The following is a 25,891-nucleotide window of genomic DNA, read 5'->3' on the forward strand; positions in this document are numbered from 1 at the left end:
TATAGTCAGGTGTGCTGGATGCTACAGCCAACAGAGGCCAGTTGTGTAATTGTGGGCTGATTTGCCATGATGGATTTGCATATGTATTGTCATGACAACGCTGTAACATTGTCAATTGAATTTGAAACACCAATCCTATGTGGGCTGCATTCAAGTAGAATCCTCTTTGGTGATGTACACAGCAGGTCTGAATCTGATTTCAATGTTTTAGTTTTCTCGTTTTTTGTTTATGATAATACTTTATTTCAGTTTTAATTAAATTTAAATATCAACACCCTCTTAAAATAATGGTGCAAGTCAGTTTTTCTTTTTTTTTTCAGAAAGCATAAAAAATTGAACACAAACACACTGAACCCTGACCTAGGTCATTATATTACAAGGGTAGAATCACACGATCTGTTCAGCTGATGATGTAGGAGATTTTAGCAGAGGTGGGCAGCATCATGAGGAGATGATTTGGGCAACAAAAAAAAAATCATTTTTCAATTCGTTATTGGCCATTATTTTAGGAAGGTGACAATATTCTACATTATTAATAGTTTTAGGTTTAAACATTTAAAATGTCAGATTATTGCAGTATTTTTAATAATGCAATCTGATTATGCACAGAAAATTTCAAAATAGTTTCTTGTGATAATGGGATAATACTCAACAGAGCAGTATTTGTACTTGTACCTTGTTAACATGCTCATTTGGTGTTTTTTTTTTTTTTTTAATCTAACTCATCAAGACACATCATGAAGAAATGGACAGTCAACACTTTGACACAGTTGTGCAGCAATGACCGAATCAAAAACACAGATTCAGGCTTCCAGGTTTTCACACATAACAAACCTGTGGAACCAATTCTGACAGTGTGGTTTGAGACTTCAATGGTGTAGTGCTACGTCTACACACTTCTTAGTATATGATTTTGGAACATGAAATAAGTCTCCACCAGGCACGCCACTGGTCATGTTTCCTGGATTAATAAAGTGATTAGTTTCTATAATCTCTATTATGCGAACTGATAAGTCTCTTGTGTTTGTTGACAGTTACTTTAAAGCAGTCTGTCATAGCTGTCGCAAATATCAATTTGATACATGTCAGTTATGGAAAGTTAACACAACTTTTCAGCACTGTTGATCCAATCCATATCACACATGCTCGCCTGCTCACTCATTCTTTTCAAAGGCAGCTGCTATTTCAGTTGTTGTTACCAGCCACGGTATTATAAGCCTGTCAATTTAAGTGAGACTTTGCCTGAAATCTCCCCACTGTTCACTCTTTCACTGCTCCCTACATAATGGACACTCCATAGTGAGCAGTAATTTGAGATTTTGGATATTCACAACGATCGTTTGGCAGAAAATGACTGAAAAAAAAGAAAAGAGGAAAGTTGTGTCCATTGTATTTATACTCCTTTTTTTTATTCTATTGTAAAAAGCTTGAAGGCACACAGCCAGAGTACAGTGCAGTGCGTTGGCTAGGGTAGAAAGTTTGTTGATAACATGATAACAACTCACTGAGAACCCAGATTCAGTCATTTCTGTACACTAAGGAGTGCCTGAACACAAACAAACATGGGCTCTTTATGTTCTGTCACTTTTAAAAAGTGAATTTTGCCTTAAAAAATAAGAATTTATGTTAATCATGCCGTGCCCTGCAGAAATCACCGGATGGCAGCCTTGGTTACTGTATCTTAAGTTTCAATCAAAGGTCCTGCACAAACATTTGATAGATTTAAAGTTCAGTGTGATGACATAGTCTAACGTTTGCATATATTTAGAACATTTTGATTCAAATCTGCAAGATTAATCAAGTAGGTAAAACCTTTCAGGATATATAAACTTGAGAGGTCGAGACATAGAAACAAAGCCTTAACTAATGCAGCAGTCTGAGTTGGAGACATGAGATCCATTTGCCAGTAATTTATGCAGGTAACCCACCTGGGAGTGACTCCCTGAGGTAAAGTGGTAAAATGGATGAAACAGAAGACAAATTCAACAGTAATTAGTAGCCATGCATAGAAAGGAATTGCAAGTCATCACGTGCTACTGGGTGAAATGTGCTACAAGCAAACAACAGTGACAAAAACAAAGAAAGAAAGAAAGAAATGCTTAATGGTTCAGTTGGGATTTCTGAATCCCAGTTGCAGTATAGCCCTAAAAGTTAGTCGTGGAATTTAGTAAGATTATTCAACCTTACATCCAGGTTAACATAAATAATATCTGGAATGAAATATCCTTGAAAAGCAATGCAAACTATGCCAGAGATGACCAAAATAAGAACAGAAAAAATACTTTTTAAGTAGTGTTGAGGCAACAAAATGGCAACATGCAAATATCACACAGGCAACGTTCAAACAATTGGTTTACCATATTCTTACATCAGGATACACAATGAACTTCTGCTGGGATTCAAAACCTCATTTTCCACACAGTTCTAGCAATTTCACCATCATAACCTACAGCCATACCTACCTTACAGTTGCAAAATGAGCTCAGAAAATGGTGAAATTATCTGCAAGTCCATGTGTTTAGATTTGCTCCTAAAAGAAACATGTTTTTCTTGATGGGAAAAAACAGATAGTGTTGAATGTATCGTCAGAGCTAGGAGCTAATTTAGCCTAAAAACAAGCAATGTCCCAACTGCAGTTTAAATCCAAAGACACCTGATGTAAGGCCGACAGTCTTTCAACTGCAAAGAAATCTAGAAGTTGGTGACCGCTCTGGTTTTAACATAACCAAAGGATTCAGCACGTGATCCAGTAAGATGGATTTCAGATGTGAGGTGGTTTTCAGCTAAATAACTGAGCTATCTTTAAGCTAGCATTAAAAATGTTGATGATGAAATTATAGAGACAGAAATATTTACCGACCAGAAATGTGGCTGCGTATTTCTTGTAGTCGAGTTTACAGTATGAAGATCATCATTTAACTCAGCTTAAAGCAACTTTATTTGACCCTTCAACTGATTTTGCACACACAGGCAGCAGATAAATAGCAAATAAAGATGCTGTCATCGTACAGGTAACAGCTCAAACAATCATATGTGGAACTGATAATAAGCACATGAATACACAACCAACAACCATAAAACCATAAACACTTAACGGTATTCTGATGAACTAAAGTAACATCTGTCTTGTGTCTGCTGACTTCTGATGATGAATAAATCAGAATCTGTCACGTTGTGTTGAATCCAAAAAGACAGTTTGACTGTTGAGATTTAACAGGACAGATATACAATTCCAGCTGTGACCTCCGATGTACACGACACGTCTCTCCATCATTTCCATTTGTTCTTGCTTTTCTCTGCTGTCCACACACATGCTACTCTCGCTATGTATTATTCATTACTTGTCAGTGCTCTTGCTCAGAACTGCACATCACAAGTGGCCTCTTCATCCATTCCTCCATTTATTCTTGGTCCGTGTGCAACGCTTCCCTTGTGATTTGGTTGTTGTGTAGATAAATGTATCCAAGCACCATCACGGTGAGGCTGTAGAGTCGGCTCACTGCTTTACTTAATGTATACCAGTATCTAAGGTTCTCACTGATGTTGCCACATAGCGTCATGTGCTGTACCGATTGGAGGAAGCAGTGAAGTGAGACAGATACACAGTGGGATTTATGTGCGAGTATGATACCCCTCCTTAGTTGTTGGTTTATTAAAAAAAAAAAAAAAAAAAAAAAGCAGGTATGTGCATGAGATGATGGCTTAGTTCAAGCGATGTCTGCTCTAGTCTAGTCATCCACCAGTTCTCTCATTAATGTGTGCATCTACCTGAAGGTTAGCAGGACTGAGAGGGGCATGGTTTCTGCAGTGGTTGTTAAAGGTTGTGTGGACTCATTGCTATCATCAGTTTACTGCATTTTCCAGAGGTCATTTCTCAGTCAGTGTGTGACCACAGTGACAAATTTTCAGTGTGCATTCTACTGTGGCATCTGAATTAATGCCCCTAATCTGTGTCTATTCGATAAATAAAGCATTGTTCAGAAACTGCTGCTGCTGCCATTGAAAAATATTGAGTTGTAATTTTCTCAGGGCATGACATTGTTGGTCTCTGCATTGTACAAGATCACTTGTTTACTTTTTGTCAACTGACACTTGAAATTCATGTCAATTGATTTCTTGATATTGTTTAGTTAATCATAGAGAGCAAGGGTCACTCTGAGGCTTACTCCACCAAGATTGTTCATTCCCCCATATGGCATTGTCAGAAACGCAGCATTTTTTTTTTAGGAATGCAGCATTTGTTTATTCAGTTATTGATGATCAGAAATCACAGCAACATAGAATGTGGCCATTTAAAATAGATGTAACCATGGACACAATAACCTTGCGCTGAGTGCGGTGTGTGTTATGCATGTGTATGTTATGTACAGAAACTGAATCATGTGACCTAAATATGTTGCAGGCGGTGGGAACTGATGGGACTCGGAAACACCCCTACAATTTAATCAACTGTTAACTTGTATCATTTCTGATGGATAAGTCCCAATAAGTCCGCAGCGGTGGTTTATAGTAGGATCACAAGCATGTGATCATCAGTAGGCAGCTGACGCAGCGTTCATTTGTTGTCATAGTTACAGTGTAACTGTACAGTGTTGACAGAATTACTTTAAAAGAGTTCACCTCAATGTTTTTTTTAACATTCTAATGCACACTTTGTGAAGAAAAACAATACACACAAAGTACAGCACTGATGCTCAATATATGACTGCAAAATCAACATAAAAAAAATCCATGATTGTGAATAAGCTTCACTAGATTTCTTGAATTAGATGCACCTTTTTTATCAATTGCAAACGGGGATTGTATCCACATATACACAAGGAAACCCTAAAGCCTCATCTCTGTGTTCATCCTGGTTTGGAGATACAGCTGCTCAATGCACAATCGGCTGGCAGTGGTAGACATGGGTGCTGCCTGCTATTTATAGAACCAGGGGTCTAGACCAGGTCTGCAGCTGAGAGAGAGAGAGAGAGGAGAGAGAGAGAGAGAGGAGAGAGGAGAGAGGAGAGAGGAGAGAGGAGAGAGAGAGAGAGAGAGAGAGAGAGAGAGAGAGAGAGAGAGAGAGAGAGAGAGAGAGAGAGAGAGAGAGAGAGAGAGAGAGAGAGAGAGAGAGAGAGAGAGAGAGAGAGAGAGAGAGAGAGAGAGAGAGGGGGAGGCTGGTGGGTGGCATGAGGTGGTATTAGTCTTTTGGGGGTGGGGATGTCTGTGTGGGGTTATCTGATTGAACATCGGGCTTGTGTGCATAAAGGTGGTGTATGTGTGCGCAACAGAGGCAGTGAAAAGGGGAGGAGGAGGTAGATGGAGAGTAGAGTTGATGTAATGCAGTTTCTGGCAGCCAGTCTTTTGCAGCAGGTCAACAGTTACTGCATTGCTGACTGCATTTTAAAAATCATCTTGGCTGCTTCTACAGCATGAATGTACATTTAGTCATTCGCTTGTGTTTATTTAGATAGACAGACAGACAGATAGACAGACATACTGTATGTACAAACCCACATAGTGAAAGAAGTAGAAAATGGCGTTATGGCTTTGGCCTTCAAATATGTATGAGCAGCTCTGAGATTCACCAGAGCAAAATGTGTTTCCCTTTCACTTCTAGGCTCTCTAGTATGTATATGTGGGGGAGCAGCTCTTCTGTATTCCAGCAACTGTGCGCCAGAGGCGGCCTAGTCTAGATAGAGAACCTAAAGGGGCCTTTTGGCAACTCCTGGAGGATGAATGTGTTCATGAATGTGTCAAGCCAGCTTCAGATGTGGTTCTCCATTATCTGTGCACAAACCTGTTTTCTAGAACCTGAATTTTCAAGCACATTTTGAATACAGCGTATTTTCTTCTGGTTGGGTAACAGAGTGAGGCAGTAGGAAATGTTTACGATGTTAAAGAGCTGCAAAGTCCACATTATTAGGATGGAAGGATGGTGGTGGCTGTTGGCTTTTGTTTTCACTCATGTTTGGTTAGGATTGACCTTTCACAGTGTTTGCTGCATGTTAGAGAAATGGTCAGGTTTAAACAGAAAAATAACTTGTTGAGGTTTAGGTAAATATCATGGCTCAGTTAAAATATAAGCCTTTCACAACATGTTTTGAAGCTTCTCCTCTATTTTTCTCTGGGTTTCCAGGGGGACGAACCCCACCTCATCTAGTATATGATTGGCTGACTGAAAAGGAGTTGGAAAGCAGTGCAATAAACAGCAGAGTTGATTAAAATTTTATCTTTAGAACCTAATTCTGGAGAAAATATGTTTCCTTCAAAGCATAACTGAAAATGCAGTTTAGTTGTACAAACATGACAGTTTTGAGAGACAAGGCTGGATTGTGGATTGTCATCACATGAGCGTACATTTGGTTCTTTGTGTGACTATGTATGTGCAACCCAGTCTTTTGTCTTTTTGGAGAGTCAGAATCATTTCATTTTTGGATTTGAGCCAAGATCATAGAAGTTTTGTGTACAAGTTGCTTTTTGCAGAGCTCCACTACCAAAGGTTCAAACCTTTAATGTGTGTCGCTTCACTAAGTGGTAGCTAGAAGGAAAGGCAAGGAGTTGTTAATGATGAGGTGAAGTCTGGGGTCAGTGTCCATTCAGCATTGTCCCATCTACTTCTTAACCCCTTAAAATATTGTCACCTCTGGAGTCAATTCCCATATCAGCACTCTGTTTAATGTGAGACGACATTAAATCATAGAAGAGAATTACAATCTCAAAGCCATTTCATCTTAAAATAGCTGAGCCCTATAAAATGCATGTAAATGTGTGCTGAAGCGTTGCTGTGGGGTCCACGGTGCATATCTTAATGTTACAGCCCAATGCCTTCCAGGTGCATTAACGGCCTTGTTGTGATAGAATTACATACACACTCAGCAATAAATGTATTCAGTGCTGTTACCTTTCCAAATAAGGAGAGCTTTATTTCATTAATTTCACATTCAGACTTTAAAAATTTTTTGTTTTGGGCCATTTGTTTGGATTCTTTTGCTGTGTATGAATGGAACTGTGCATGAAGCATGCTCACAGACTCTCAAATGCAGCCTCCCTCTCTGTCCTCTGGTTGCAGCGTCTCCGTGTTGTTTCTCATTATCCTCTGTCGAGTCTGATCACCACTGAGTGATTTTATTCTCTCTGCTTTATAACCCTTTCATTTATCCACGGTCTCTTATATTATCTTTTCCATAATTGTGCCTCTGCAGCATTAATGAGAGCACAAAACCAGCGTTACAACAATTTAGGCAGCCAAACAAAGGTGTTTGTGCTGGTGATGGGTGTGGGATGGGGTTGGGGTCTGGCAACAATGGGTGTCAAAATCCAAAATGTGGTTTTAGAACTGAGTTTTATTCGGGATTTTGCAGATCGTTTCAAACATGCATCCATGAATGGCTGCATTTCTTCATGGAGTGCATGGGTTTTGTGAATACAGGCTTACATGAAGCACTTTAACTTGAAGTAGTAAACTGTATTTAATATTAACACGAAAGGCCCCACACACTCAGGTTGGTATTTTTTAATTGTGGCTGATTGGACCCCTGCTGCAGGTTGAAGGTGAGCAGTGCACTGCTGGAAATTACATGAGCTCACCAGACCACTTGGCTGTGTCTGAAATGACTCCCTTGTTCGCCCATTCATTATTCCTCATATTGTAGACACTTAGTGTTTTCTCTGGAGTGAGTAGTAAGCTGAGATTTCAGACTCTTACACATCATTGTCTTTGTGGGATCTAAATACTGTATATGGCTGAGGCACCGTTTTGTTTAACGTGGAAATGTTTGAGGGGGCGATATGTGTAATATATAAGTTAAGCACATAAATTACATGTTGGATATTAAATATAATGTGCAGTGATTTTCAAATGATTAATTTGACACTTATTTACTCCATAAAAAAGCATAAAAAGCTGCTTAGAATTTCAATCTTCAGTTCACTTGTGTTTTTCAATCCAGACTCCATAACCTAAAGATGTTTCATCCACTCCAGTATTCATATAGTCACAAAAAAGCAGTGATTACTTACCTTTGAAAAGATGATTAAGTAATTGACAATCAGCTAATCATTTGCAGCTCCCTATATATTAATCAGGGATTTTTTTTAATAAGCTCATGTATTTAAGATGAGGAAACATGCACAGTAAGGGAAGCAAAGAGAAGAAAATAGGATCCTTTTGGGGTACGAATTGAGAAGAGCTCTGACAGACTTAAGGAGAGTGTGGCACGAGGACTTGAAACAGGACTGAAGTGGGATGTTTAAGCCTGACACCTATTTTTCTGTTCTCATTTCAGAGATGTAAAAATAAACAAGTGTACATTAGAAATAGGCCTCGTTTTTGATATACAAATGCAAAGCCTGTAATAATGCTCTGATGGACACCCGCTGTTTTTGTCCCTTTATATATGATAAGATATAATATTTCTGTTCCTCCCTGTATGATTTTTAAAGTGCTTATCACAGTATTTGCTCATCCTGCAGTTTGCTCGTAAAACAGTGGTATTGTTTTACCGTGACGTCCCTGTCTCTACATCCCTCCTCAGCAGATTACTGTAAGTGAAGCGCTGCTGGGAAATTTAACATGACTAATGGCAGACAGCTGCAGTGCATATCAGAGTGGGAGTGTGAGAGACAGTGTTGTTTTGCCTGGTCAGGCTTTGGCATATGACTGTTATATATGAGGCTGTCTCGGTTTCTTTCAGCTGAGAATCCAGCTGCAGCATGAAGAGAACGTGCTTTCTTTGCTAATCGCTAAAGTCTCCATGTTTAATCAGCACATCAATGTTGACCCTGAAGAGTTTTGAGATTTAATAAGCCTCCAGTTCACTGAAACCTTGTTGCATCTGTAATGTGTCCTACATTCAAAAATGTTAAAATGATGAACAAATTTAAGTCATAGCTGGAATCTGTGTTTATGGTGATATGCATGGATGTATTTGTTGCTCCGAATTGTTATTTCTTTTTGTCTTAGTATCAGTGTTGGACTATACTAATATAAGAAAAGACATTATCTGTTGCAGGTTTAAAAAGTAATCATTACTGGAAAAACAAACTGCCACCACAGCAATCAGACACATGAAAATGGCAAAAGAAAAGTCATATCTTAAAAGCTTTTTTATTGTTATTAGTATTTTGCCAGCCTCAGTTAAGGAATGGTGAAATGGCAGTCAAACAAAACTCTGTTGTCTTCCACAAAAAATAATAAAGTCAACACATTGTGCAGCGCCCCGATGTCATTAGTTATGTTCAACTGTTCAATCACAAAACAATAACCTTATGGGGAATTTGCACATCTTTTGTAACCTTTCACGTAATTAAAGCTTCACAAAATGAGGACTTTGCTTTTGGACAAAACAAAGCTTCACTGCGTAGATGAATGTCAGAAGTACAGGACAAAAAATCATTTCATTATCCAAGCACAAGCCCAGAATGTTTGCTCACAGTAAAAGGTAAAAGCATTATGCACTGCCCCTGATGTCATTAGCTGTTTAATCAGAATATGGGATTTGTTCATTTATTGTAGCCTTTAACATAATTAAAAGTTACACAGGCATTTTGCTTTTGGACATGACAAAGTCTCAACCAAATTCACCGAATAGCAGAATGTCAGAGATGCAGACAGAAAAGTCATTCAGTCCTCCAATTATGTGCTCCAGATGTTTTTGTCTTGTTTCATTGAAGCATTGATTTGTGGGGTTTTTTTGTTTTTTTTTTTTTTTGTCCTTTCAGACGGTGCGTCATGGATTCCCTTACCAGCCCACTGCTTTGGCCTTTGACCCTGTGCAGAAGATCCTGGCCATCGGCTCGAGATCAGGCGGCGTACGAATGTATCCTTTACTGAAATGTTCCCGTCCTTCCTTCCTCTCTACTGGAGACACAGTAGAAACTGTATGCTCATCAGTGTTTATGAGTATATTTTCTGTACAAAGCATTTGCCACCATTTGTTATTATACAAAACAATAAAACGCGATCAAAAAAGTAGTGCTTGCATTGTCTTGCACAAATTGTAAGTAAGAAATTGATCTTTCATAATAAAATACATGGAAGTCATTTTATTATTTGACACTTTTCTACATATGTAAGAATAAATTTGAAACAATGTCTGTGTAAGGCAGAGTTCAAAACAAAGATAAACACATGCAGTAGATGACAATAGTATTAAGCTACTGTATACTGTGTCTCCAGGTCAGGGTCTCCCCCTCTCTGCCCCCTGAATTCTCCTCCCTCCTTCAGCCCTGTCGTTTCATGTTGCTCGGTTGTCATGTCGCAGGCTCAGAACTGTCCATCCAGCAGCCTGTCCCCCGGGTCGTTTGGTCAAAGGGGTGGGAGAAGGACTTGCGAGTGCAACCCAGGTGGGAGATTACACCCTCATAAATACCCAAAGCTTCCCAGCATCCCCTCAGGGACAGAGGAGGCAAACAATTATTGATGCTGCAGCAGCCGCACAGCTGGTCCTACTGTGGTGAGACATGGACAGACTGAGTGATTTCTGCTCTGAAAGAGAGACATGTGACATTGCTTGAATATTTGAAAAGGAGGGTGACACACTGAGAATAGGAGGATGAGTGTGGAGGAGAGGGGTGAAGGTGCACAGCGGTGTTCGATGACAGGGAATAGCTGATGAAAGGAGGCAAAAACGTGACTTGATTACACAATAAGCTCAGCTAAATGGAGATATCACTACTGTTCCCTTTGTCTTAATCCAGCTTCTCTCTGTTTCCTATACCTGACTGTAAAGCAAGGTTGAGATTTCGGCTGGATGGAAGCCCTTGAGTGACTTAGCATTTGTATTGACATGCTGCACACACCTCCCTCTGCTCCCATGTGGCCTGTCACCGACTCTCTGTCTCCCTCTTTCTCTTTCTCTCAATTGCATGGTCCTCACATACACCCACCTCTCTATTTTACTGTTTCTCATTCTGCCTCGCCCTCTATCGCCTTCTGTCTAGAGGACCTTTCTTCCTCCTTATTTCTACTTTTATTTATTCAATTCACCCTTCCTCTGTCCTTCACAGCCTGTCTGAATGTTCTTCCTTTTCCTCCCAGGGCTTTCAATGCCCGCCTGTCATCTTCTGTAATGGTCTCTGTTTTTTCCACTATTGCTTTTCTAATGCATTTCTCCTCCCTGTGTTCCTTCATTTGTTGCCGTATTAGCATTGTGTACAGTGGTTGCCTCGCAGAAATCTCTCATGTTATGCGGTACAATAGCGAGTCCTGCCTTTTGCTTTTATTCTGCATCGACGCTGAGTTTATTTCACCCGATTTTCATTTTCCTCACCCAGTCTCTAAAGGGTGGAGCAGCATGTGAAAACAAGCGACTTGAAGCTCACACCTTGTCTCCTTTTCTTTGATTCGTCTGCTGTCACTGACCCGATACTTTAGCTGTTCCTTCTGCTATAGCAACACATCATTGTCTGGCAGAAATATATATTTTGTTGCTGTAAGAAAAGAAATCCGTCTCTCCGGACTCAATGTTTAACACTGATCGACTGTGTTGGACTGCGGTTATGTGGGCTCTTTGTAGGAGGCAGCTTTTTCCACTGTGTGGTGTGTAGACACGTCTCCCTGGGTGCTTGTATGTATAGTATGTATGTCTGTGCTCCTCGGTATAGTCAGAAGAGGGATCAATATATCTGAGTTTCCATGGAATCTGTTGCTTTCTACCCCTCTGCAAAAGTACTTAACAGAAAATTCACATTTTCTTAAATTTCAATGGATTTATCTTGTATTTTGGAATAGTTAAACAGTGAATAAACATATCCTGGTGCATTGATTTGTCCAGAGAAGTGAGCTATATTGAACTATTCTGAGATATACAGTGTGTAGTATGCCACATCTGAACCACCTCTTTCTTTTCCTTTCTTTTTGGATGCATCTGTGTCTCCTTTCTTTTGTGATTGTTATTCTAAGGCCTCAAAAGTGAGAGAACATTGAGTTAATGTTTTCTGAGAAGTAAGTGTTTATAGTTCTCAAAGCACATTACAAGACAGGAACTGACTGTGATCACAAACCTAAGAAAGAGTAATGCCTTCAATAATCTAGCCTTCAATTTACCCTATACACTATGTAAATCTGCAAAAACAGATGTGCTTACATACACTGGTTCATCTGAGAATAGAGTTGGCAAGTCGGGTGCAAATGATGCTGAGAATTCAGCGGATTGAGGAGTTGCGAAAAATCGTTGCTGATGTGGCAGAAAAAAAGAGCAGAAAACAGAGTGGGGGGGAAGATGATGTAGGTAAAATAACAAATAGAGTCAGAGGGAGAGAGAGAGACAGACAAAGGTAGTATTAAACTTTGAGATGGAGAAAGGCAACAGGGTTGTATTGTTGATGTATAGTGGGGGTGATGTGATAAAAAGACAAAGCAAAAAGTAGCTGAGATACCGTTGTGGGCACGAAGGCATCTGCTGGATAAAAACAACATGAATATATTACTCTTAAATTATGTGAAAACTGAAAAACTTCACACCTACAAACTGGAATGCACAAACATTGTGCAGAATGCCCACTAGTGGTATATCGTTAAACTCATTCGTATATTTACTATTTTCAATTATTTTTACTGTAACAGATTGCCTCTGAGAAACTAGCAACCTGGTTCTCATGTCTAATGCTGCTGTGAACTGTTTTCTGGGAACACAGGAAGCGACTGACAAAAAAGCTGCATCACAGGCTATTCGTATCAATATGTAAACTACCAGTCCTACTTACTCAATCAGGATGTTGTGGTTAGAAAAACATATGGGTGGCATTAGGTTTAAGGATTCAGCACTTAATGTAATTTGTCATACAACAGTGAGATCACCTGGGTAGAATTTTTTCACTTCGCTTTCTCTCTTCACCTGTAGTTTTGACCTCCTACAGATGCTTTCCTGCTACAAATGAGCGAACAGCAGTGTTCTATGTAGAAGATTATCCACGTGCTGCTACTGTGCCATTTGCATTTCCTCACTGACAACCTTAAACCACCCATTCGTGACCATCCATAGATACAGCAGCCTGTTGCCACTATCTGCTGCTCACTGCTTTGTTTTGGAGAGTATTATGCTGCCTCTTTATGTCACTTAGAGTCGGTCTGGTCCTGCTCTGGTGAATAGTGCATAGCAACGATGTCATCAGGGTTGGCGCAGTGGGTTGGCAACAAGGCTCTCTGCAGTGGGCTCCTAGGACACTCCTCCCTCTGCCTGGGGCGAGACTACCAACATATGCTGAGATTTGGTTTATTGAGATGTAATATAATAGAGAAAGAGCTTGACGTGTGTGTGTGTGTGTGTGTGTGCGTGTGCGTGTGCGTGTGCGTGTGCGTGTGCGTGTGCGTGTGCGTGTGCGTGTGCGTGTGCGTATGTGTGCGTTCAGGCGTTTCTTCCTCTGTTTCTGTACCCAAACCTGCATATCTGCCCGCTGACCCTGCTTCCATGTGCTGCCTACCTGTGTCAGTGTCGTCTGACTGCGAACACACACACATACATACACACACGCACACGCACACACACACACACACACACACACACACACACACACACACACACACACACACACACACACACACACGCGTACGCACATGAGTTTGTCTCTTATCGGTGTTGGTTTGTGCGTCGGTGCTGCGAAAGTGGATGTAGTTTCAATAAAGGTTTCGGGTAATAGAATTGCCCAGAGTCTGATAGACAGTCACTTCTCATAACAGTCAATCAGATCAGAGAACAGGAAAACAAAAATGAGGTGAGATACGGAGATTGAAATGGAAAAGACTGGTGGGAGGGAGAGAGAGAGGACAGAGAGAGCGTTCCTATTGATATGAAAAGAGTGTTTATAACACATGGGAGAATTAACATTGATCCATGTGTCACTTTCATACCAATACTGTAAATCACTGCCAGATTCCTTTTTGAGGTTTCACTTGGGCTGGATTTACAACTCAATACTGCTGTAAATCAACATGCAGTGGGATTGTATTGCGGTCATATGATCATGACTCACATATTTAGTGATTTAGGTTATTGCTCTTATATTAAAAACTATGATTGATGTAGGATGTAACAGCCGACTATGTTTCGGTTAAATTATTCTCACACAGTGATAACCTGTAATGAATATCATCAATATCAGCTATGTGATAATAATGTTGATCTGCATTTGCAATGTCTCTGGATGTGATATCAACACTGAGGAAATCAATTGACTCGACAAACGCTGATATTGCATGCCCTCCTCTAACAGCCTACGAAACTGCCAAGACTTGTGCCCTGCCAGAAATGTGTTGACACTGCTGAGTAATGAAGACAAGTTAGCCAGCTCTGACAACAATCCTCTGCTTTATGCCGCCTAGAAAGGCAGCTGCAGCTTCAGGTTTAGGGACGAATCCTGTCATCAGCAGCCACATGTTGTTCAATGACCAGCAGCAAGCAATTAGCAAACCTAATTTAGCCAATGGAGCGTGAGCAGGCGATGGGAGGAGGTCACTTTGTGTAAACACACAGCTACTGTTACAGTCCATTATTAATCACACAGTCTTACAGTGTGTGTGTGAGACAGGAGCGCTCCGCAGAGCCAGATCGACAAACAATACCATCAGATAGTCATCAATTAAGCATTCATCGCTGTCACACTGTGTCATTGGCTTTGCTGACTGGGCGAGAAGGAGACAATTTTGCTTCTGTAGCTCCACTACTGCAGAAGGTGGACGGTAACATAGTCAGATGCTACCAACATCAGGGGTGGATTTGCACACAGTGTTCTATTTACATATTTTCCATCTCTGATCTTATCTCCAAGTCTGGTTCCAAACTTGAGATCATTATCAATACATCTGTTGCCATGGATATGGGCTCACGTAATCACGGCGGACACGTGCAGACCTGCCTAGTGTCTCACTTGGTCTTGAGTGAATTACACGTAATAGGATTTGCAGCCCTCTATTTGTAAACTAGAGTAATGGCAGTTTTTACTGACGCCGAAGGTGAGCAAGCAAAAGTGCTGCTTTGGTAGTGGGGCAGAAAAGGGATGAGGCAGCAGTATTTAGCTATTCATAACCACGCACTGCACTCTATCCTTACTTTAACCTTGTAGGGTGCACAGTAATAGAATTAATGCCTCTGCCCTGCAGTTTACTCCTGGATTAAGTGAAAAGTAATACAAGTAAGGTAGTTTATTTTGTTTCAGAATGAAGTGCAATAAAATAGTATTTACCTTTAAATAAATATCAATATGTTATGAAGGGAATTAGGTCAGCAAGTGAGGATTACTATCACTGGTTAATTACTATGTTACTTTTTTATTAATTGATCATCTTACTAATATTGTCATGACAAATCCGCACTTTAGGGAAGTTTGAACACACATTTAGAATTCCTACTTGCTAAATGTGTAGCATAGTTACACTTAAACGGTGGACTTGCACTCATATAAATCAGGGAGCACCATCCTGATCTTACCTGAAAAAAAGCATTTCAGATTAAATATTCATGAAATTTATTAAATGAAATGTATTATATTGATCAGTCTTCTAATCAGAAGCTGCAAATTCTGATTTCAATGACCTTTGGGCCCAAAACAAGAAATTCAGAGCAGCACCAGCAATAATCAAATGCAAAGCGTGTATTAACTACTGCTACTTAACAAACAATAACACTACAATGTCACAACAGCGGGCTACCTACACCCACAAAGACAATATGGGACTAGACAAAGGCTGGACTAAAGTTTTGCAAAGAAAGCATGCAACAGGTAGGCAGACAGTCATCATTACTGAATACATAAAGGTAGATGCTACCTGCATGTTAGTGAGTCAGATGAGAGTGACTGCAGCAAGTTAAACATAAAGGGACATCACAAGCACACCCTCATTGATAACTTGGTGCCACATTAAGCTGGGTGTGCCGCAGCATCTTGTGCCGAACTCTGCAACAAAACCAAAACTTTCCACTCAACAGAGACCGATGCATCACTGTTTTTGCTCCATACTGTCTAAAGCCTCTTAACTCTCTGTTTAATTTGCAGGTTGTGAATGATAACCTGCTCAGCTGCAGAATCATTGATGTCCTTGATACTTATTTTGCACCAGAATATACGAACAAACCATGAAACAAGATTATGTAAGCGTCATCATAATGGGATTACATCTTTGCTGCCTATGATTTATTCACTCTTCTATATCCTGTAACTCTGTGCGTGTCCATTTTATATTGTATGGATATACATAAGTTTCATTAGTGTTGTTTTACCTTTACTTTTAGCGGTACTTGTCTTTTCTAGTGATCACATTTTGTCTTTTTGTCCTTTTTAATTAGTTGTCATCCTTCTGCAAGGTTCTGCTAACCTCAACTTTGTCCACTCTGATAGGGAATGCCAAGTGAAAGGTTAACTACCTGGCTATAGCAGCTCTGACAAGGCTCTAGGATTTTCCACTGGTGTCTATGAATTCATAGTTCACCTACTGCTAAATGATGCACAGCAAAAGTAGATAAGCTGACATGAGAAAATTTTAGTTTGACAAGAAAGTCAGCCATCTGTAACATCACAGGTTTCTGTTTGGGCTCTTAAAGCCAATGAGCTTTTTAGACATTTGTGGATATCATGCAGCAATAATACATGGAGGAAAACATAATAGAAAAGCAAGGCAATTAGAAAGGCTTTTAGTGCTTTACAGAATTCACAAGGAGAACATGTGGCCAGAACAACTGAGCTGCTCTAAATGTAATGCTGTATGCAGATCTAGCTTTAAACCTGACTATTACTAGCCATTCTCATCAGTCTCTATTTACTCTCTCTCCAGCAGCACTTTAAACAGGTTTATGGGGATATAGTTTTAGGCACTAAAAGCAGAGTGAGGACCCTTTCAAAGATAATGCAATGCTACTCGTGGCATTTTTTTCATTTATCAGTTACTACTGTTAAAAGCGCAGCAAATGGATAAAGAGAGAAAAAATAAAACTAAATCAAATCAATATGTGGTGTGACCATCCCTTGCCTTTGAAACAGCATCATTTCTCCTTGGTGAGCTGCTGCACAGCGGTGAAGGCACATGGCAGGTAGATTGTTACAAGCATCTTGGAGAGCTTCCCACAGTTCCACTGTGGGTTTCAGCTGTCTCAGTTGCTCTTATCTCTTAATGTAATCCCAGATTCTATGATGTTGAGATCAGGGCTCTGTGGGAGCTGGATCTTCAATGGCAGGACTGTTTGGTTTTCATATCACTGAAGACTTTTTATAGTCTCCGGCTATATGTTTGTGGCTATTGTCTCATGCAGCAGAAAAGATCTTGGCAGCAATCTGTATTTTCATATCATCCTATTGTGAAGTGTGTGTTTCTAATTACACACATGAAAAGATAGCTGGTTCTGTTATATATTTGTAAAGACAAAATCTGTGGCAAATGAAATGCATAACTGAGCAATAATTGTTGGCCAGCTATCAGTAATTACAGGCATTTTACATTCACAAGTGATTGTCAGACTTCGGCTAGAGAAATGAGCCAGCAGTTCAAAATGTGGCCCGTAAAGATAACAGAGCAGAGAAAAGAGCCAGGGTCGCATGTGATTTCATAAACCTGGCGGACACACACAAACACACACACACACACAATGGTTAGAATCAAGCAGCCACAGCAGGCATATGGAGAATGGTGATACCAGGTTTGGTAAGATTGCACAGCACACTTGTCAGGGTTGGCAGATGGAAGAGGAAGCACAAACAGGTTGCTTTGAATAAAATAACAGAGTGACTTCTTATGGTGATTGCCAATTGAAAAAAAAAAGGCTTTTGTGTCTCCAATCATCAGTATTTGATGTAATCAGCAATCGGCACAACCCCACTGCAGACAGCATTTGGGGCCAATCAGACATCGTAAGTGGCTCAAACTTGCACAAACAAGGGACTAAAAGCTGGAAGGATAAACCAAACAGAAAAATAAAAGTTGCATTTTTCTCAAAACGTGAAAAAAGATCAAGAATAATGTAAAGCAGGCAGGCTGAACTTCACCTTTATCTGATGCCTAAAGATTGCTTTTGAACCTTTACCGCAAAAAGGTCACAGAAATCTTCTGTGATAACTGCACTGTCATTACTGATGCTGAAAATTGAGAGAGAGGCAGACATAGTTACTCTTCTCTCTGTTCAAACACCGACCAGTCGTGCATTTTAACCAAACCCACAACCACCTGACTTTTACACCCGTTTTACGCAGAAAGCATAGCATGAGCAGCAGAACTGCAGCAGCGTCAGTGCTCTCTGTGTGTGTTTCCACATTATGCATATTGAGTAAAACCTTTGTGCCATGCTCATGTGCTTACAACTGAAGTAAGACGTGCGCTGCTACATGTCCTGTGTGGATGGCTGGAATGATTAAAATGGAAGTGCATCTGCTCCGTTACACGCCTAGATGGCTACAAAATACAGCTTAAATACCTCCTGTAGAAAAACATGCTGTTAGCTGTCTGCTCACATTACTTGTTTCTCAAAATATGGGTGTTTTGCAAGACACTGACAAGTAGGTTGCTTTGACATTTAGGTATGGGTACCGAGACGTGTAAATAAAATAGTATTCATTTTCCGAGTAAGGAACAGTGAGGCTGAGAAGTGTTACTCATCGGCCCTGCGGCTCATGAAGCTGTGCACACACTCGCATGTAGCCAAACACAAACAACCAAACAGAGGGTGAAAGTCTACCGATGTTTTCGAGAGAAATATCACACTAGGGTCTCCAGTATCATCCTCTTAACTGTACTGTACTCTCCTGAGAGGAGCTGGAAATGGAAGCAAAAGGAAGATGTTCAAAGAGGATTGCATGTGTCTGTGTATCTGTGTAAGTTGCCGTGTGCATATGACCATGCATATGTTTGAGCCTTCAATATCCAATCCATAAAAGGTTGGATGCCTTTAGGGGGCAGAAAGTGCAAGCGGCACACACACACACACGCACACACACACACACACACACACACACACACACACACACACACACACACACACACACACACACACACACACACACACACACATGCGCACACATATACACACGCACACAGAAAGAGAGGTAGCAAAGGAGCTGAAAGTCAAAGAATTATGGTTCCATTTTTGTGAAGGCGCACAGCGCAACTTGCAACACAGAACCCAGTTCTGTGCTGGCAATTCGGCATTTTCACAGTTACCATGCTGTATGGAAGCTTTTAGTGGCAGGTCTGCGGTCCACCATCCGTCTCTTGTTGGCATGAGACATATTGTCAAGCTGTAATCATGCAGGTCAAAACCACTTGCTAATTTCGTTCAACCAGCAGTAAGCAGCTGCATAAAGACCACACATACATATGTCCTGTTGTCCAGATTGTATAGCTTCTTATGTCAAATTCTCTTTGCTCTAATAGCCTTCCTTAAAACTTTCCATTCTCACTTATCTTCTCCTGGTGTCTTCATCCAAAAACAATGAATTACTGAAGAAAATAGCATTTAAAGAAGATAAAAGTGGCAAGAATTAATGCCGAAGTTGTCACTGCTGGTATAAACCCCAACCTATAATGACTGGTCATATCTAAGGCCCAGGTTAAGCTCAAAAATAACTACTTTGTAGGAACAGTGCAAAAAATGCAATCATTAAAAATGGAGTTAATGGACACATATCCAAGCTAACGCGCTCGGAGGGGAGTCATAGTGTTGCAGTTGTTCGTACAAAGGTGCCAACAAATATTCATAATTTTGATTATGTAATTGAATTGTAAAGGAAAATAATATGCATTTGATAGTAAAAATGTAAACACCATTGGTGAAAATAAACAAAAGCAGCACTAGCATGGCTGTCAACCTCGCAAGTTCTTGCATTGACAAGGGCCGCTGCACTGCATGGCGAACAGGGGCCACAAAATGTTGCTTTCACTGACTGAAGACGAAATGTAGGTCAAACTGAAACCAGCAAGTAATCCTGCAACAGTGATGATGGTAGAGAATTATTTTTTCAAAAAAAGCTTGTAAATACTTTAGATTCTGGTATGTAGATGAGAAAATTGTGCAACCTCAAGGTAAAGATATATGGAAGCTATAAACTACCTGAGGGCATATTTTGTGAAGATATACACCCAAAGGAGCATTAGTCATGTCACTTGTTGTATTTGTTTGCCCTCCTATAGACATAGTGTGCAAAAATAGATATCTGAGGAGCTCAAACCTTTCAGAATGAATAATAAGATGCCATTTTTGGCCTGTTTTGACAGTACTAGTTTATTTATGGTTTCCACAGCTGTCATGGAGACCTGACAAGCACTTGATTTAAAACATACTTGACCCTTGCACTTCCTCTCCAATGCACTGATTTACAAAAGTGGAAGTAGACAGTGGATGTTATCAGATTTCCTCCTGGTCTACTAGTGCTTCTGTTCTGTGAGCCCCCTTTTAAAGTATTTTTAATAACAAGTAACCTTAAGGAGGCTCATTTTTCAGTTGCCTTAGTTTTAATTACTCATTGGAGACTATCTTCAATGTGGACTGGATTCATGTCCCGGTATTTAGCCACTCTGCTTTCTAATCATCTTCATTAATGTAAACTTGTATTTCAAATCCAGGCGGTTTGATTTTTCTCCCCATCTCTGTTGCACTGTCACAGTTTAGCACATTTATATTTTAGTGGGAATTAAGCAAAATGAGCCAGGGTTGGTTGAATGGAGGTTATGCTGTTATCATCAGAAACTGTGAAGGAATTCTGCAAATGCAATTAGCTGCGCTGCCAATGCAATGGTACATGTAATCTTTAAGTCTTTAATTAGATCAGATTACATGTCCCTTTGAATTATATGATTTGGCATGTTGGGACTTGTTTACTCCACGTGATGGTGGAGGTGTGGGTATGTATGCATACCGAGCCTGGTTTTGGCACCGTGCTGCCATGTGTAAACACATTACATAATGCAATGCTCACTTCATCAGAGGCAGGGAAGGCATAAGGAGTGAATGACTGAAAGAAATGGAAGGCTGTTGTGTTTCAGAGGCTATGTGACAGATAATACACAAAGAGCTGCTCTGCATCCTTATCTCAGCTCCCAGTGATGTCACGTGGAAAATTGTGTGCACTGCAGCACAGCTCAAGCTAGGACTGTTAGATCCATGTCTGTATTGCATTACAATGAAACTGAGAGATCAAGCAGTAATAAGAACAATAACAAGAGATAGCTCTTTGATCGTTCTTATTCCTTTCAAACAGGAGATTGCAATGTTATTCACCTTTGTAACTCAAATTTAAACATCAGAAACATCTGTCTCAACATGCATGTATATATAACATGTATAATTTTGACAGTTACAGGCTAAGCTGAACCATTCAGATTGAACAGATTATGTTTTCTCTCATTTTTGTAAATGAGATTTCTTCAGGATTTTAGGTGAAAATGTGACTGGCATCAGTGTAGTTATCTTTTCAAGACAAACACCATTAAATATAGTGTAATTCTATGGCTTTTTCAAGTGTAACATTAGATAGATAACTGTTTTGTGGCATAAAGAGGGCCTCCAGTGACAGCATGTTAAGTTTAAAGGAACCATCTAAAGAATTAGGACACAGACGTTGTCTTTCACATTTTTAAACTTAGATTCTTAGATTTGACATTTTGCTTTTCTTCACAGCAGGAGGTTAGTCTTTCATGCAATTTGCATAAATTCACCACTACGTTTATGCCAAATTATTTAGTTTTAAATGCTCTGGGCAATTACTTTTAAAGGTAAGGTTATTTATTATTGTTATATACAGTTTGAGTAAGTTTTGATTGGCATTAGTGCCTAAACAACAAAATATAGTCCATTATAACAGCAAAAATTAAAATGTGTGTTTTATTTTTAAAACAGGAACAGTGTGAGAGGAATATCTGATTTTACGTGTTCCGATATTTTTTGGAGTGTTACCACCGAGCAGGTGTGTAGCTTTTTTTTTTTTTTTTTTGCTTGAATAGTAAAACCAATCAACTAAAAATTAGTGTCTGACTGGCCAAATAAAACATGCAAAGAAACATAAAAGTCTGCAATCTTTTCTAAAATACCGGAATTTTGAGGACTGTAGTAATGCCATCATAATAAGTACTATTCTCTGGATGTCACATTTTGCCTAGAAGACAGTGTGCCTGCTTAAATTGTTTTTAAATTCTAGTGACTTTGAGATACAGTTTCCCCCCCCCCAAATCAATTTCATTTTTACTAATGGCACAGAGTCTGTTGGTATCTCTCTCTGCATGGCTGCCTTTGTGCTCATGCTGGAGCACAGGGCCAGTATCTAGACCTAATCGAGAACTGGAGCCATAAATCTTGTCACTCGGTTGTACACATGAAGGGTGAAACAGGAGTAAACACCATTAGCCAGTATACTCTGTTGTACATGCTGACTGCCCCCATGATAGTGGCACACATACATAGATATAGTGCAATGATGACAACATACAAGCGCATATAGAACCACACACTCACACAAACACACTACTCTTTCCATGGCAGTTTGGAAGGACACGATGGCAAAGAAAGAGCCTGTAACCATTTTGTAAAATGTAAATCATATAGCAAATGTGAAGACTGATGGAAATTTCTTGACCAAAGATTCTGCCATAAAGTTAGTAAGTGGCTGTTCCTGTATTGTATTTGGTTAACGGTCATTTGCACACATTGCTGGAAAATAGCAGGTCTTCGTGAATGTATTTTTAGTAAATGACATTCCCATTTCCTTTTTTTCCCCTATTTTCCTGCAAATGTTAATGCATTATGAGTTCATTACCCACAGCAGACACCAAAGGAAACTTCAGTTGCAGTGAATGTTTTTAATCCATCAACATCACAGCCACAGGTTTGGTCAGTCTGGTGACCTTCTTGTGTTCTTAACCCACTCTATATACCATAACTCCAAGTACCACAAGAGAAGCAGGTGAGGGCAGCTTCTTATTGTCATGAAGAAGACATGTTGAGTATTGTCTGAGAAGGTGGCAGGGCTTTAAGTAGTATCCAAGAGGAGAACTGAGTCTGGCTTTGATGTTGCCATGGATACATTAACACAACTGTCTCATGTGGACAGCCCAGATGTACTTGACCATCTGTCTCATTTATCAGATAAAAGGAAACACGAGAAATCATATGCAGAAGTTATTTGTTTAATGTTGCAGCTAAATTCTACAGACCCTAACTGCTGAGCTACAGTACCTTCCCAAATGACTGGTTTTAGAGCATCACATCCTATGCATGCAGCGGTGGTGTACATCCCTATGACAACAGTCTCAAAGACGTCAAAGTGACATGCACCCCAAACATATAGTTCTATTGCCTGTCAATGCTCTGATGAATACAATACAAAAGATGTGTCCTTTGTCAACACAGAAAAGGCGCTGTGACCGTCATCGGTGTCACAAGGTGAGACAGTGCAGCGTAGGACGTTATATCTCATTAATCCATTCTGTCTATCACCAAAACAACGGACCTTAGCCAAAGGGCCTTACTGATGCCAGCTGCTTCCCTTCTTAATTTGATTCCTCACCTCATTGCCTGGGCCTGAGGCGGTCAGCCACTGAGCTGTCCGGGCGCTTTGTCTAGACATCTGCTTGTGAAGACAAAAGGACTGTTGTTGCTGTTTTTCTAGTTGCCCTTCTCCATCACATGTCTGTGTTTGTATGTGGGATCTGGACAAATTGAGTACAGGGGGTAGAGGAGGACACAGTTCTCTCTGAATACTGTTTACTTCGCAACAGACCTTGGTGTGTGGAGGAGGGGTTAAGGGTGAGGTTTCTCATAATAAATGAAATAGAGTGTAATAAAGTAGTGAGAGGAGTGATGGACATTGTTGTAGGAGGTGAAGTGGCTAACGTAAAATTTTGCTATCACAAAAATAAATTGATATATTGGAACATGATGGAGCATGTTGAGGACATATGTATCTAGTTTTTTTTTTTTTAAAGGTTTAAGTCATAGTAGGTTGCACAAAAAACTGTCAATTAAAAGGTTCTCCACATTGAGAACCACTGGACGCATCTAGAGCCCCAGTATATCAGAACGATACAGGCATTGGTCACATCCCCAACCTCCTTCATATTTCATACCAGAAAGGTTATGTGCCCAAGAGCCAGCAACCAAACCATGACCACTGTGGCCACTGCCAGCATTGTAAAATACATTAAATGGCCATAGCAAGTTATTGCCATCTTGATTAATGGGATTTTCATTCAACTCTCTCTCCCTCTCTCTCTTGCATTGCTCATGTCTGTTTCATTTCACGTGCACTTGTCTGAATCAGTTGTTTCCACACATGGTTGGACCGACTGGTGGACAAACCGAAGCAAACCTGTGTGGAGACTGACACACACAGAACGGAGCAGAAAAGATGCGAGCAGAGAAGAGAGACAGAGTAGCATTGCAAAACAGCAGTAGAGACTCTTACACGGAGATGAAAAGAAAGAATTGCTCACTGATAAGGTAAAGAAACTAAAAAACATTAATAAAATGCTTTGTTTTCAGGGCACTGGCTCAATGCACTGAAGGAGATTATTCCTTTTCCAATATGGTGTGGATGGTCTCTGTCAGCTGTTCATAAATGAGGGGAGGATAAAGTGTTTCAAAAGGAGGGACTAAGATGCAAAATTACTGCACATACAGAGTGAGTGTGGTTCCATTCTCTGCTAGGGACCAATACTTCACTACGTCTTTACACAGTGGAGAGCTTTTTGTTGTTATATTATAGTTATGCTCAAAATATTGCAACCAGACTGAACAGAACTTTACAGTTGTAGTATCATTTTGTTATTAAGTTCCTCAGGGGATTTAAGTGGCTGAATGTTGATGAGGATGGGTCCTCTGGAAAACCAGAGTGATTTGAAGCGGAATACCTCCCACTACATAGTCGTACCGGACTGCTGGCCTTCACCCACATGTCCTCACCTGCGTTGTTGCATCAGTAGGCGGAGGATGTGGGAGAAATGAATAAATTATACCACATTCTTTTGGAAATGTAAGCAAAGTTTTTGCCAGATGACAACAAACAACTCCAACTCATGATGATAATGCTCGGCTAGTTACTACTGTGCTACACACAAGCAAAGACAGTCAAGTGTGGTTTTATATGATGAAGGGGTTAGCTGGTCTCTCCGAATTACAGTTTCTTTTCTTAAATCTATCCACATCCTTCCAAATGACACCTTAGGAGTTGCCTAAATCCTGCATATTACAACTACAACACTGATTGGTTGCTTTATAACACCCTACTTTTTTTTTGTCTGGCATTAAAAATGACCTTGTGTAAAGAAATGATTCCTGGCCGCTTTTGCTAAGATGTGGGGTTGTAATCTAAAACACAAGTGATCTTAAAAACACAAGAGGCACCGATAGATAATTTTAGCTCTTCTTGCTTATCACAGACTATACATTGTGGATACTATGATAAATACGTTTCTGATAATGCATGCATGTGTGTGTTGCTTTTTGAAGGTGAGATTTGTGCCTTTATAGGAGACCCCGATTCTTGCCAGTCATATCTCAGAGGAGAATGTAAATAGGCAAATGCTTGTATTTCCCCTGGCTGCCTCATCTCATGCTCAGGCCGATAGGTGGCTCTTTTATCTGCTCTTCTGGCCCCTGAAAGATGAAGAGGAATGATAAAAAGGGCAGATCAGGGAGAAACAAATTCCCCGAGACAGATAAGAGGATACTGCAGGGTCAGGCTGTGAAAAAAGGAGATGGAGAAATGCAAGCTAACAGAGGACGATATAAAGAGGTGAAAGAGAGCGAAACAGAGGTGTGGTTGATGCAGGCAGAGTGGAAGTGAAGCCGAGGCACACAGGAAGTGTGTTCTGAGTGAGTGAATCACTCTAAGCTCAATGTATTGTGGACTGCTGTGTTGTTGACTGATTAGATCGAAGGTGATAACTGTGTATGCCCATTCCAGAGGAGTGCAGTGAGCACATGCAAAATATTGCTCCACT

The 25,891-nt window shown here is 40.2% G+C and overlaps 1 protein-coding gene across 22 annotated transcripts in view; it reads left to right on the forward strand.

Moving 5' to 3' along the window:
* Window positions 1-25,891, forward strand: part of stxbp5l (syntaxin binding protein 5L) — a 150,818-nt gene that overhangs the window by 14,991 nt on the left and 109,936 nt on the right. For all 22 annotated transcript variants that reach the window (XM_035950486.2, XM_023275188.3, XM_023275193.3 and 19 more), the window contains exon 2: window positions 9,703-9,800. In XM_035950486.2, the coding sequence (XP_035806379.1) occupies window positions 9,703-9,800 (98 nt within the window). The remainder of the gene's footprint in view (window positions 1-9,702; window positions 9,801-25,891) is intronic.

This window comes from Amphiprion ocellaris, chromosome 11, assembly GCF_022539595.1.
Source record: "Amphiprion ocellaris isolate individual 3 ecotype Okinawa chromosome 11, ASM2253959v1, whole genome shotgun sequence".
In the NCBI taxonomy this organism is placed as follows: Eukaryota; Metazoa; Chordata; class Actinopteri; family Pomacentridae; genus Amphiprion; species Amphiprion ocellaris.